The 12,500-nt window shown below is 37.9% G+C and overlaps 2 protein-coding genes across 2 annotated transcripts in view; one reads left to right on the forward strand and one right to left on the reverse strand.

The window, feature by feature from the left end:
• The first annotated feature begins 438 nt into the window (after positions 1 to 438).
• LOC138059173 (D-inositol 3-phosphate glycosyltransferase-like) lies at positions 439 to 6,932 on the forward strand. The gene is made up of 2 exons (XM_068904706.1): positions 439 to 1,762; positions 4,498 to 6,932. The coding sequence occupies exons 1-2, from the start codon at positions 523 to 525 to the stop codon at positions 5,013 to 5,015; spliced, it is 1,758 nt and encodes a 585-aa protein (XP_068760807.1). The 5' UTR covers positions 439 to 522; the 3' UTR covers positions 5,016 to 6,932.
• Positions 6,933 to 11,813: 4,881 nt separating this feature from the next.
• Positions 11,814 to 12,500, reverse strand: part of LOC138059281 (peroxisomal 2,4-dienoyl-CoA reductase [(3E)-enoyl-CoA-producing]-like) — a 24,578-nt gene continuing 23,891 nt past the window's right edge. The window contains exon 10 of the mRNA XM_068904851.1: positions 11,814 to 12,500. This exon is cut by the window's right edge and continues 1,484 nt beyond it. The gene's annotated coding sequence lies outside the window, so the exon portion shown is untranslated.

Consider the following 12,500-nt stretch of genomic DNA (forward strand, 5'->3'; position numbering starts at 1 on the left):
TCTTGAGTGCTCGATCCAGTGAGTCAGCGTACTCAAAATAGGTAAGTATGTTATGTATTCTCTAATATAATGTATTAGTATAAATACACAGGCGATTATGCAAAATCGGGCGCTCTCATTGGCTTGCTATCTCGGATTATCAGCCGATAATCACCTCGACGGACAAAATGGCTGCCAGTAGTCGTTTCGCCACTGTAAGTGAAGATGATTTCGTGTTGAAATGGTTTTTTTTTTCTCTTTTTTTGAAATAATCACCTGTGTATTTATACTAAAACAATTATTCGCCTCAGGCTCAGTGATTATCGGTGAATATTCACTGAGCCTGAGGCGAATAACACTATAGTAAGGGATACATGAAGTACTGAAGTAGACATACGCCCAAATATGGTCAACATGAAGTGGACCGGGAAAATTAAATCGCGTTGTTGTTCAGAGTGACTGCCGGCCATCTTTTTCAATCCATGAACATCAAACTTTGAGTATCAAATTCCAAAGCGCTGTCGTTCGTTTTGAAACTTCAATATGGCCTGTAGTTCACACGTTGAAGACGGAACCGTCGACGTCAACCCTCGACCCATCAAAGTTATGTTTGTGTGCGACGAGTGGAAGTCCTTAAAGGGTGGGTTATCTACCCTGAATAGACAGCTCGCAATCAACGTTGCGAAAACGTGCAGTAATATTAAGGTATATTGCTATGTCGCTCAAGGCGATGAAAAGGACAAAGAAGACGCAAGAAAAAATGGAGTTACTCTCTTCACGGCTGAAAAATTACCCGGAAATCCAAACCGCCATGACTGGCTGAAATTTCCGCCACCCGACCTTCCGAATCCCGATGTTGTAGTGGGACACGGGAGGAAATTTGGCCCAGTTGCCTACTTCATTGTACGGATGGCCAACTGTAAATGGGTCCAAGTGCTGCATGTGTTTTGCCCAGACCTGGGTAAATACAAGTCGTCCAAAGGTAGTGACGGTCTTCGTGCACTGGATCCCATTGACGACAATGAAGAAAAGCATCACGATGAAATACAACTTTCTCAGAGTGCTGACGCTGTTTTAGCAGTGGGCACCAAACTTTTGCGAAAGTATAGAAAGGTCCTCCCAAATACTACAATAGAGGTCATAACTCCCGGAATTTTGGAGAACTTTCCTCTGTATGAACCAACAGATGAGCGTTTAGCACAGCTTGATGACGATGAAGTGTTTGATATTCTTGTGTGTGGGCGAGCCGCTTACGAAGACCGAAAGCTCAAGGGTTACGACATTGCTGCAAAAGCAGTCGCGTCTCTGGGAAACATGTTTCGTTTGACTTTCGTTGGATCCCAGAGTGGTGCCCAAAAAAAGCTAGAAAAGTGGTTTCGAAAGGAAGCCAAAATTCCTAAAGAACGACTTACCATATGTCGATATATGGATCAGCAAAACCTGAAAGAAATGTTCAAGACACAGGATCTCTTCGTACTTCCTTCGCGGGAAGAATCATTTGGTATGGGAGCTCTCGAAGCCCTTTCAAGCGGCATTCCAGTGCTTGTTTCGAAAAATACCGGAATAGCCGACGCTCTTCGAAAAGTAGAAGGTGGGGATACCGTTATTGTAGCTGATAACGATTTTGAGGAATGGGCGGTTCGTATCCAGCAGCTCTCCTGCCAGACTCCGAGAGAGAGATATGAAAACGCCCGTCGCTTGAGAGAGAATTATCTCAAAACCTACCCTTGGGAGCAAGAATGTGGCAGATTTGCGACAGTGATTGGAAGTCTGACGAGTGAAGGTACATGTGCGTACGTTAATTAATTGAGAAGCAACTTTCCCTGTATGTTTAACATTATTTAACCCGTAAATCGCACATAGAAATAGTTATTATGACCTAAGAGGTAACGACATTTTAAAGCTGCCAAAGGCCAACACTACAACCTGTGGTCTAAAATCGTGAAGGTTCACGGCACCAAAATTATGGTACTCAATACCTGACTCTTTTAGAACTATTCGGTTTTTTAAGGTTTTTAAAAACACTATTGGGTCATTCCAAAGTAATTTGGACGAGATATTATTAAAATGAAATTTGCTTAAATTGCTCAATTTTCTGATAAATGGATAACATGTTAAATAAGGCATTTGAAAACAGCTAGAATTGTTTGATATGAATTGTTGTTTATGCATAAATTATCATAAATCATATCTAATGATAACAGCTGTTGTAGAGGGGAAAGTTTTATGTTGGTAGAATATAAAAAAGAAAACAGCAATTTTAGTTAACTGGTCTGGGACACAAACTACTTCAAACTAAGTAACTTAGACAAACTGCATTTCTATCAGTATGGCACCTGCAGACAGCCTTCTGGATGCTCTTTTCCCTTCTGCAAGGTTTTGAAGCCTACAAGTTTTGTTGGTGCGCTTGTAAATGACAAAGTCAACTTCATGTTTTCAAATCTTCTAATTTTAGGTCAAGGGTTAGTTGTATTATGTTTGAAAAGAAAATATTTTTTAAACCATAGCCAAGAGAGATTCATTAAATTTTGTTGTGGAGGGGAAATTTTGTTGTGGAGGGGAATTCTGTGGAGACAAATTCTCTTTTGATAATGATTTCACTGAAAATTATGATGTTTACATTAACAAGAGATATCATTTTTCTATCATAAATTCAGCACCCAGGTTGTGTTTCAGCAATCTATAGAGCCATCGAGAAAATTGTCAAGTTACTGAAAGAGGTTGATGGTAACCTGAAAATCTAAGAGTGGTCATTTTTTGCTAACAAGCCTGGAGAAATCCCGAGCCAAAGAAATGACTTTGACTGTGGTGTTTTTGAATGCATGTATGCCAGAAGTCTTGTTAGCACAATTAAGCCCTATGATTCTTCCCAACAGTCAGAGCATCTCTGATGTAAGATGCTACATGATCCTTGAACTGCACAGAAATTCATTATTACCAATCCTTCCTAATGGCTTGAAAGTAGATGATTATTATGCAGGTGATTATGTTAGCTGTTACTTCTTTGGCAGGGTTATTCAAATTCAGGGTCAGTTTGCACAGTTCAAATTTCTGCACAGGGTTAGGCTTAGTCCTGATGCAGGTGAAATATTCAATTGGCCAACAAGGGATGATGTGGCTGATGTTCATGTCAGCTGTGTTTTCTATGGACCCGTTCATTTGATTGGCAACAGTCCATTTAAGATTATGGAGCATGAGCAAGTTAAAAAAGTGTTCCGTCATATCCAGATGCACTGATTTTCTTTTGAAGGGTTGTTTTCTGTTAATGTTGAAAATACTCAAGGAACAGTAGTCATTATTGAACTTATGAACTCACAGTCAGGTTTTTCTGATCACTTATTATCTTAAGGTGTTTTTGTGCCAATTAATCTTAACAAGGTTACATGTATGCATTACTAATGCATGATTTTGAATTTTTATCACAGTACTGTTTCTGACACAGTGCAAATGTTGGGCAAAATGTTGAAAAACTTTACTTATTTGAAAGCAAAATTTTGAAACTGTTGTATAAACATTAAAGTGTGGATGTTATCACTCGCTTTAAACTTTTTGCTTATGATCTTCTGAAAATTGGACAAATTTTCCCCTCCGCAACTTCCCCTCTGCAACAATAGATGTTGTTTTCAAATCCTACTTCATTGAGAAAACCGTAACTATTTAAGTTTCCTCTTGTGATGTATTCAATTAATATAAATTGAGAAAAAGCATCAGCCTACTAGACTCTAGGTAATATTTCAGAATTCAGAGAATCTGCTAATAAAACTAAAAACAAACAAAACACCAAGTTTTCTGTTCCCCTCCGCAACGGCCATATTTTTAAGCTCTATGATCTAAGAAATGCATTTTGGAGAAAAGCAGGACAGCAGCAAGTAAAGCTTTGTAGATGACCTTAAGCCTCAATAGGTTATGAGAAGTAAAGGACAAATTCTTATTTAAACTATAACAAGATCTGTGCCTCTAAATTTCCCCTCCACAACAGTCGGAATACTGTGGAATGACCCTATTAGAAAACTTGCACGAACCCAACGTAAAATTCAGTCTTTCAGCCTTCCGTTGCTCATTTTTTATTTTGTTAAACCTGGTTTAATTAAACGTGTTTAGTTGGTGTGAATTGGGTATTAGTTTAATTTTATTTCATGAATAAGTTGTATCTAGTCCTGTAAATAGATTTCAATTTCAAATTTTAAACATATCTTTTTAGCTACTTGTTGCAGGTTTTTTTTTTTCTCAACTTAAGTTTATTATTTTTTGTGTTATACCTGTAAACTAGCTGGTGATCTTTTTTCACAAAAGCTAAGCGTATATCAGAATAAGACTTGACTTGACTGGACTTGACTTGACTTGACTAGTAGATATTATTAATTTAATTTAATCTGATTGGGTTTTGACAAGAGAGGTTTGTCCTCTCTTGGTTTTGAACATTGGAATCGCCAAAGGGACTTGTTGTCGGAAAGCGAATACAGTGCAAAAATAAAACGGACTTAGCAAATTTTTTTCACAATACCTTTTTTGACACAGGCTACCAGAACGAAAACGCGAGCAGTCCCCTGTCAGATAAGGGCAGCTCAGTTGAAAGTGCTTCCCATGAGAAAAAAAGAAAGGATTCTAATGATTCAGAGGACAGCATGCCAATCATGCTTCAGGCCAATCTTGACAAATACATCAGCCAGATCTTTGGCAAGCGGTCACCCACGGAAAGCCGTTGTATGAGATGGGGAGATGTCAGTTTGACAAGACACCCTGAAACGGGTTCTGAAACACTGGTTTGGACCGGTCCTGACTCGAAGACCCCACATCAACAGCCAGAAAGAGATGAACGTCTTCAATCAATGGCAGTTGGTTGCTATAAAACCTTTTGCAGTCACAGACCACAAGAGATGAAGGACCCAGGTTCTCCATTTTTTTTGCGTGCAAAGAAAAGAAGAAAGGAGGGAGATCCAGTATGGTACATGAAAGTCCCAAAAGGGGTTAAAAAAATTGCAGAAATGAGGGGAATGGAAAAGCCCCATTCTGTGCTTCGAAGTAAAAATGTGTAATCAAATGCAATGGATTTGTTTTAAATCTAAAGCAACACTTGGTGATAGGTCCTTTACTTGCACAGCACTGAAGCTGTGGAATGCCTTACCACTTGAAGTTAGAATAGATCCCCCAATTCTGTTGATGCCTTTAAGGGTAAAAAAGGGTAAAAAGTGGTGCATTTATATGCATTTATATAGGGTAAGTTAAGGACGGCTCCTACTATTGTTCTTGTGCATAGGTTATGTGCATCTCTAGATACTCTCAGCCTGGTTCCCTATCGGTGGTGCTTACTAATGCACCTATCAATGTTAAGCCTGAGAAAGGGGGTTGGGCATGCAGTGGGAATTTGGACATTTTCATAAAAAAAAAAATTCAAATTCCCCACCCCCGGGACAAACTAATTGGTCAAAATCCCCACCCGGTAGCAAGTGAAGGTGTCAAATGTCCTTCGTATGATCAAAATCGCTACCCTGGGATAGGTGCAAAATACTGGGATATTTTTGCGAGGGTTAAAACTATGCGGTGAATTAGAACTCAGGGTGTTCTCTTAGTTTCCAAAAAGAAAATTGGGAGTAACCACAGGTCGCTCAAGCTCAATATATGAGTATCAGTACTGTACTACATTATGCAAGAATAGAAAAAAAAGGATTTGTATGGGGAAAACGGTTTTTCTCAAAATTAAAAAATATATGCATGTACAATTTAAATTTTAAAATAGCTTACTTTGCTTCAGTCTTGTGTTTCTTTTTTCTCTGATATGGTTTCTGGGTCAATTAAGACTGATATAGGTAGTTTTTGGTTTTTCTCCTTTTCCCCATAAAGAATATGTAGAGGAACCAAAAACCACCTAAATGCTAGGATGTTTGAGGTGTCAATGGGTTAAGCTTCTATTTGGAAAAGAACTCCATACAGTGCTTTTTATTTTTAAATTATTTGCCGTTAACAACATTAATACTGTTAATTAATTATCTTTGAAATTCGTGTGGTTCCCCCCAATTTTCTTTTCGGATTTTCAGTAACACTTATTAATATCTGCTTTTCTTGCATATTCATAAACCGCACAAAAATACCTTGGAATTAGTAGGCACTGTCCTTAAAAGCACACTATTTCGTTTGGCATTATTAGTACAAAGTACAGCATTCAGCTCCGTTTTTGGAATCTGGACTTTTTAATTTTCTGTGTTGCTATTTGGCTGTGTATACATGCGTAAGATTTATTTACCTCTAAGACACTTTCGGAGAAAACAGCCCAAGTAGGATTCTTGTTATGTCCTCATTCAGAGGCAATCACAATGACCACTGACTAAACCACAGAAGACTATTATGACAGATTAATGGGGAAATGTGTATTGAAGAATTATGTGCATGACTGGAAACAAGTCTTTGTGTTTTCGTTGCATGCAATGCAACATCTGGTCATCGCACTATTCTCCCAGTATTAAAAAAAAAATTTTTACTTCCGTCGTAGAAAGTTGTAGAGCATCTTAACAGCAGTTTTAAACATGAACACCTATTCTACAATCATACTTGACCATGTGGTTGGGTCACGGAACGTAAACTTTAGTCTTTGGACTATGGAAATGAACTGGATATTGACCAAGATATTGTAACAAAAAAATCACTGAGATACTGGGAATTTTAAAGGCAATCGGCTAAAATTCCTTTGAACAAAGTGCTGGCTACCCATAGCCTCTTGTTATCATAGCTTTGTATTTTGTAGGGTCTGTAACATAGTATTTTTAGCTTAAGACAAATTATTGTTTGTATCTTTGGACTATTTTACACTTTTAATTTTATTTTATCCTGCCTCTTTTGTCATAGATCTTACTTTATTATCTGATTATTGTTACGCACAATTGAAAATTTTATTGAATTTGCGAATTATAAATTTTATGATTATTATTTGGTATAATTATTAAAAAATGCAAACAGGAGACACCAAAGTAATCTGTCATTAATCAGCCTTCTGTTTATATGAATGAGGCTGGGAGGGGGTTTTTCAAACATTATGTACCCGTACAACTCAGAGCAATAATTATTTAAATATTTCAACTTTAATGGTTATATAGTTTATATACTTGACCCCTTCCTGTAGTAGCCTTTCAGGGCCAATGACACACAACAATACAGGGGTTCCAATACCTTTTGAATTAGATTACTGGGCTAATCAATGTAAGCAGTGGTCACTCTTGTCTTTTACAAGCGTTTGAGTGAAAATCAAGGCAGAGTAGCCGGTGGTGAGAGGCAAATTTCTGACAACATAGGTGGTGGTATACCACCAGTGACCAGTTCCTAATGAAACCCCTGACAACAACAATAATTGTTAAGAATCCCAACTAGTTAAAGGGAAATCAGTTGGCTATTTACAAGTGTATCCTAGAAGTTAAACCAAGCACAACCAGGATCAAATTCAGCAAGTGGTTAGAACAGGTTTCAAGGTAAGCACCCTAACCATTGGGTTGCACTGCCTCTAGGTGCAAGTTTTGCCTTTAGGTGCAAGTTGTATCAATAATATTATTGATTGATTAAACTTTTCATTTTAGGAAAGGCAACTGCAGCCTTTCTGGTGTTTTGAATCCCTACAGAAACACAGAACACTAGAACTTGATGTAACACTAGTGTTACCATAGCCTGATTCTCAGTTAGGTTGCTCGTGTCACAACTCTTCTCCCTTTAAGAGTGCGTGACACGAGTGACCTGGACTGTCTGAGAATCAGGCTAGTGTTACCATTGTGTGAACAAAACGTCAACTAATGTTGTACCTCATGAAACTTTGTTTTATGTGGTTTTTCTTAAGTTTGCAACATTCTTCACCATCTGTACTAATCAGAATTCTGTAGTGTAGAAATCAATAGCTAATACAGGAAGGCTTCTTGTGGTGATGCACTGTAAGTGCACTACATACTGTCACCAGGTGGTAAATAGTCTTGCAGCGCATGCAGAAGTGACATAAGTCAGCTCTTTTGTAAGTGTGCTCGAGTTTCAACAATTGAACCCCAAAATCGGCAAGAATTTCTGATGCTGAAAATGAGAAAGCCGCGTTTATTTCCAAAACTAAGGAAATACCTGGTGATAAATAACCCGTTAAGAAGTGTGCATTTTTGGCTGTCAACCTAAAGTGTTAGACGATTGTGGTCTTTGGGTTTAATTCGCATTATTTCTCGTTGAACTTTAAAAAACTTGGAAGAAAGAAAACAAAACCTGGTGTCTTGCCATATCATTTTGTCAGAAATGTATCCTATGTTTCATGAGTTGTTAGTAATGCACCAGTCAATTATAGGGGCATTGAAGCACTTTTGAACAACAATCTGTCCCCCTGGGGATGGTGCATTTGACTGATTTTGACTTTGGGTCCTGTCCCCACTTGGGGCAAGAGTAGAATTGGGAGCAAGCACTGGCTTTCAAGTTTCTAAAGATGGCAGAAAGCATGAGAAAGGTATCAGTATGTGCCGCCTGATAGGGTAGGGTTTTTGAGGGACTCACGGCATCCTTTTTGGTATTGTGATCCTTAGATGGGGTCACTAAATTGCAGTATCCACCCCAATGTGCAAAAGGAAAAAGATATGGTCTATTAAAACTGTATTACACGCCTGAATAAACGTTTTCAAGTTTAATGGGTACATTTCTTCAGTGAGTGATTAACAAAGCAATTTTAATGGGACCTTTATGGCTTGTATGGGCCTTAAAAAGGGTATTAAATCTCGATTTTCTACTCTTCAATAGGGTCAGGGTTTGAGAACCTTGACAGCACAAACCTATCCTAAATATTCAGGAATACCCCCCCCCCCCCCCCAGGGGTTAAGAGTTGCTTTGATCCACACGCAACATGATATTCAATCTGAATTCCTGGGTTCCTTTAAACTTGACTTGAACCAGGCAAATTTAGTTTGTGTGATATGCAGTGTAATTTTAATTTCACTTTGAATGTTGTAGCCAGTTTTGTAATCTGATGGTCTTGATCAATAATGGAAAAAAAAAAGGGTGTTTTGGCCTTATTTAACAGTTGAACGAAAAATGTGTGTTAAATTAGCATTGCGTGTACCAGTAACTAAAATTTCACAAACCCACAACCTCGTTCCCAGGGTCTCGCTTCTCCCAAGAAGGGAAGAAGAGAGATCCTGGGGATGAGGTTGCACAAACCCAAAGTAGGACATTTGAAATTTCTTTCCATAGTAAATGTTGGATTGTTTTAAATTGCTCACCCCAAGGATAGGGGCATTTGATCTCAATGTCTGTCTCAGGAGGGTGGGGATCCTGATGCATTTTGACCAGGCAACTTGATCACAAGTAGCACCTGAAGTCACTTTTGATTATTTTTGTGATTTATGTGTACTTGTGCAGCCGAAAGTACAAGAGAGAAAACTTGGATGAAGCAAAAATCTCCCAAAATCTTTTTGGCTTGTACTTTTTTTTCCAAGCACAAAGCATTCTACTACGGTCCAGACAAACTACCACATTTGTCATTGTTATTGCAAGTCATATGGCAGGTACAAAACAAAGGTCTCAGGTTACAGGTCTCTGTTTTACCAAAACAGATGGTAAACCTAACCTTAGGCCTAATTAGACCTAAAAAAAAAGCGTTTTTAGGCCTAACGTTACCTTTAATCAATGTTTCAGTTAGGTCTATAGCTGGTTTTATCTGGAAGATTTGGTCTCCTGTATGGACTCGGAAGTTTGTTCTGTATCTAGGAGACTCCTGGATTATCCTCAAGAGTCAACATAAGTGTATGTCAGTCTTAAGATTACAAACATCAGTTTTCAAGGCGAGACACTTTCACCATCTTTGCTTGATCTTGACAATTTACTATGAGCCTTCATTGTCGCCATGGAAACAGGTCCTGTCGTCCAGCTGCCACCATCTACTACCAATGTATTTGATGTTATGAATGCTAAAGCACCACTGGCAAGAAAGACTGTACATGGCATCAGCAATATTTTGACGACTGTGCAGTCTTTGTATAGGAAATTTCTTTACAAAGTTTGGTCCAACATGTTTTCCTATTATCAAAGGCTAAACAGGTTTTAATACATGTAAATGTTGAGCAAAGGAACAAAACTTTTTTGTTCATGTATTTGAGCTGTGCCTGTCATGGTGAGCTTAAAAGTTCAGACAGCATTAATTAAAAAATAACTAGAGATGCACTAAACTTCTTGAAAGCTCTCCAAAAAGTTAGGAACTCAAGTTTGTTATTATTGTTGTCTTTAGAAAAGCCATGTATACCATGTACACTGAAACTATTTAATTGAGCGGCTTACAGGCAGAGTTACCACAAGCTAATGCCATAATCTGTGGCTCAACAGAGTGGACCACTGCATTCCAGAATCCACGCACTACTCTCGTTAATTAATTAATTAATTAAACAGCGTGTGGGTTCTTTAACCCATTGACACTTCAAACACCGTATGATGCCCCCAGTGGATGAGCTGACTTCCATGGACCATTGGGTTATTTATGTGGACTGGGCCTATGACTTGTTATCCTCACCCAGGGAAACATAAGTAAGATGCTCACCGAAGGCACATGCTACCTAGGGGGGTCTGGGGGCATGCCCCTGGGAAATTTTTTAAATAGAACACTCAGAAACGCTTTTTCCAGTGTTTCTGAAAGCCAAGGATAAGGCTGGCATTCACTCAAAGTCTCTGTAAAAATTGTAATTAAAAATAATAATAAAACAAACTCCTCAAATATTGGCATCAAATTACTGGACAGGAATTGGAAACTGCTTGACGAAACATCCAGCTTTCTGGCCTCAAACGAAAACCCTGGCCTACTGCAGAGGAACTCAACACCGAGAAACTAAAAATATATCAAGACGACCTATTTTCTTGAAAGACAAAAATATCACAGTAGTGTGAAGGTCCAAATCTCAAGTGTCATAGATCAAAAACCATTACTAAATGAAATCTTACTGGAAGCACATAAAAGAGGCGTCCATTCAAATATGTACTCAAGAGAGCAAAATTATGACCAAGAAAAAGGAAACCAGACCACCACCTACCAGGGACTCTTGCAGGCCTGTCAACCCCATTTTACACTCTTGAACATTACATTTTGTTAAATTGTTTTTTCACATTGGCTAATGACAATTTTTGTTTTCATTATGTACAGTACCCCCCTTGAGAGTGTTTATATTTTTCAAACACCCCCCCTTTTTTTCCTCCGTTTTTGGGGGACTCCCCAATTTCTCATCAGTTCCTCCTCCCCCTAAGTTTTTTTGAACGCTCCCTAATTTTGAATGGACGGAAGGTATATACAGACCTGGTCCACAAGGCTTTTGTGAAGGGGAAATTGTTTCAAAATCTTGGTCACTATCAAGAGCACTGATGTGACACATTTTAGCAAGTTGTTGTTTGCAAATTATTTTATAAAGCTGGTTTTTGCTTGACCTGAGAATAAAACCAGTCCAATCCGCTTTAAAACTTTCCTGCATGTACCGGTAACATTGCTTTGCAATGTGCAATGGGTTTGTTCATAGAACAATTTATGAGATGATAATATTGATACAATATGCCTGCTGGTGACTGTAAATTTTAATTATTCAAGCAAAAAACAATATAGAAAAAAAAACAAAACAAAAATAATAACAAACAGGGCATACCAGGGGTCAGTTGCTAGAAGCCTGGTTAACGCTATCCAATGGTTAAGAGGTATCAAAACCTATAGGTTTCCATGGTATTTAATGTTGGTTAACGTTAACTGTGCTTCGAGTAACCCAGGCCAGAATAACATTATTATTATAATCTGCGATATTCTTCATCATTTTAACTATTTATTAGACATATTTGTGTTGTAGAGAACAAGATAAAGCAAGGCGTTTTTAATTTTGGGAAACACAACTGTATCTCTATATCTGGTTCACTTAATGTTACATGGTGTGGTCATTTCTTTCTGATCCAATATTACTCAGTAGTGATGAGAGAAGTACAAATTATTTTATCCCACAGTGTACTCTAGCTGTGGAGTCAATCTCAAACAGTCCTTCTCAGGACTACACTTACAAAAAATTTTTATACCGAACAATTGAACTTTAATACTTTATAATTTAATATAATATTTTGTAAGTTGCTGTTACCAATTTATTTTTAGATAATGCTCCAAATCCCTTGATTTTGCATTTTGCTGACGTAGTACGTTGACCAATTGGGAAGTATCAAATTTCAGTAGATGGAAATTTGTGTACAATTGTGAATTACAATTTTTTCCCACACTGTACTCTGTGGAGTCCTGATTAAGCACATGCTTACAACTACATGTAGGAGGAGAAATTAATAAAGACACAGGTTTTTGATTAAAACCACACAGAAAATCTAAAAGTACCCCTGGTAAATGAAACGACCTGGATAAAAGTTCTTTGTAAGTGGACTCAGTTTATTAACATGAATGTACAAGTAAATCATTAAAAAATGTAGAGTGTAGTATAATGAAAAAATGCATGATCTTATAAATTAACTAGGTTTAGAAGGTACTCAAATTGGACTGGTATTGCATTCATGCTCTGCTG

The sequence above is a fragment of the Montipora capricornis genome, chromosome 8, assembly GCF_036669925.1.
Source record: "Montipora capricornis isolate CH-2021 chromosome 8, ASM3666992v2, whole genome shotgun sequence".
In the NCBI taxonomy this organism is placed as follows: domain Eukaryota; kingdom Metazoa; phylum Cnidaria; class Anthozoa; order Scleractinia; family Acroporidae; genus Montipora; species Montipora capricornis.

Excerpts from the sequence above, each read along its gene's own strand:
- LOC138059173 (XM_068904706.1), top strand. The coding sequence starts at position 523 with ATGGCCTGTAGTTCACACGTTGAAGACGGAACCGTCGACGTCAACCCT. Across the intron at positions 1,763-4,497 it reads TGGAAGTCTGACGAGTGAAG|GCTACCAGAACGAAAACGCG; the intron begins GTACATGTGCGT and ends TTTTTGACACAG.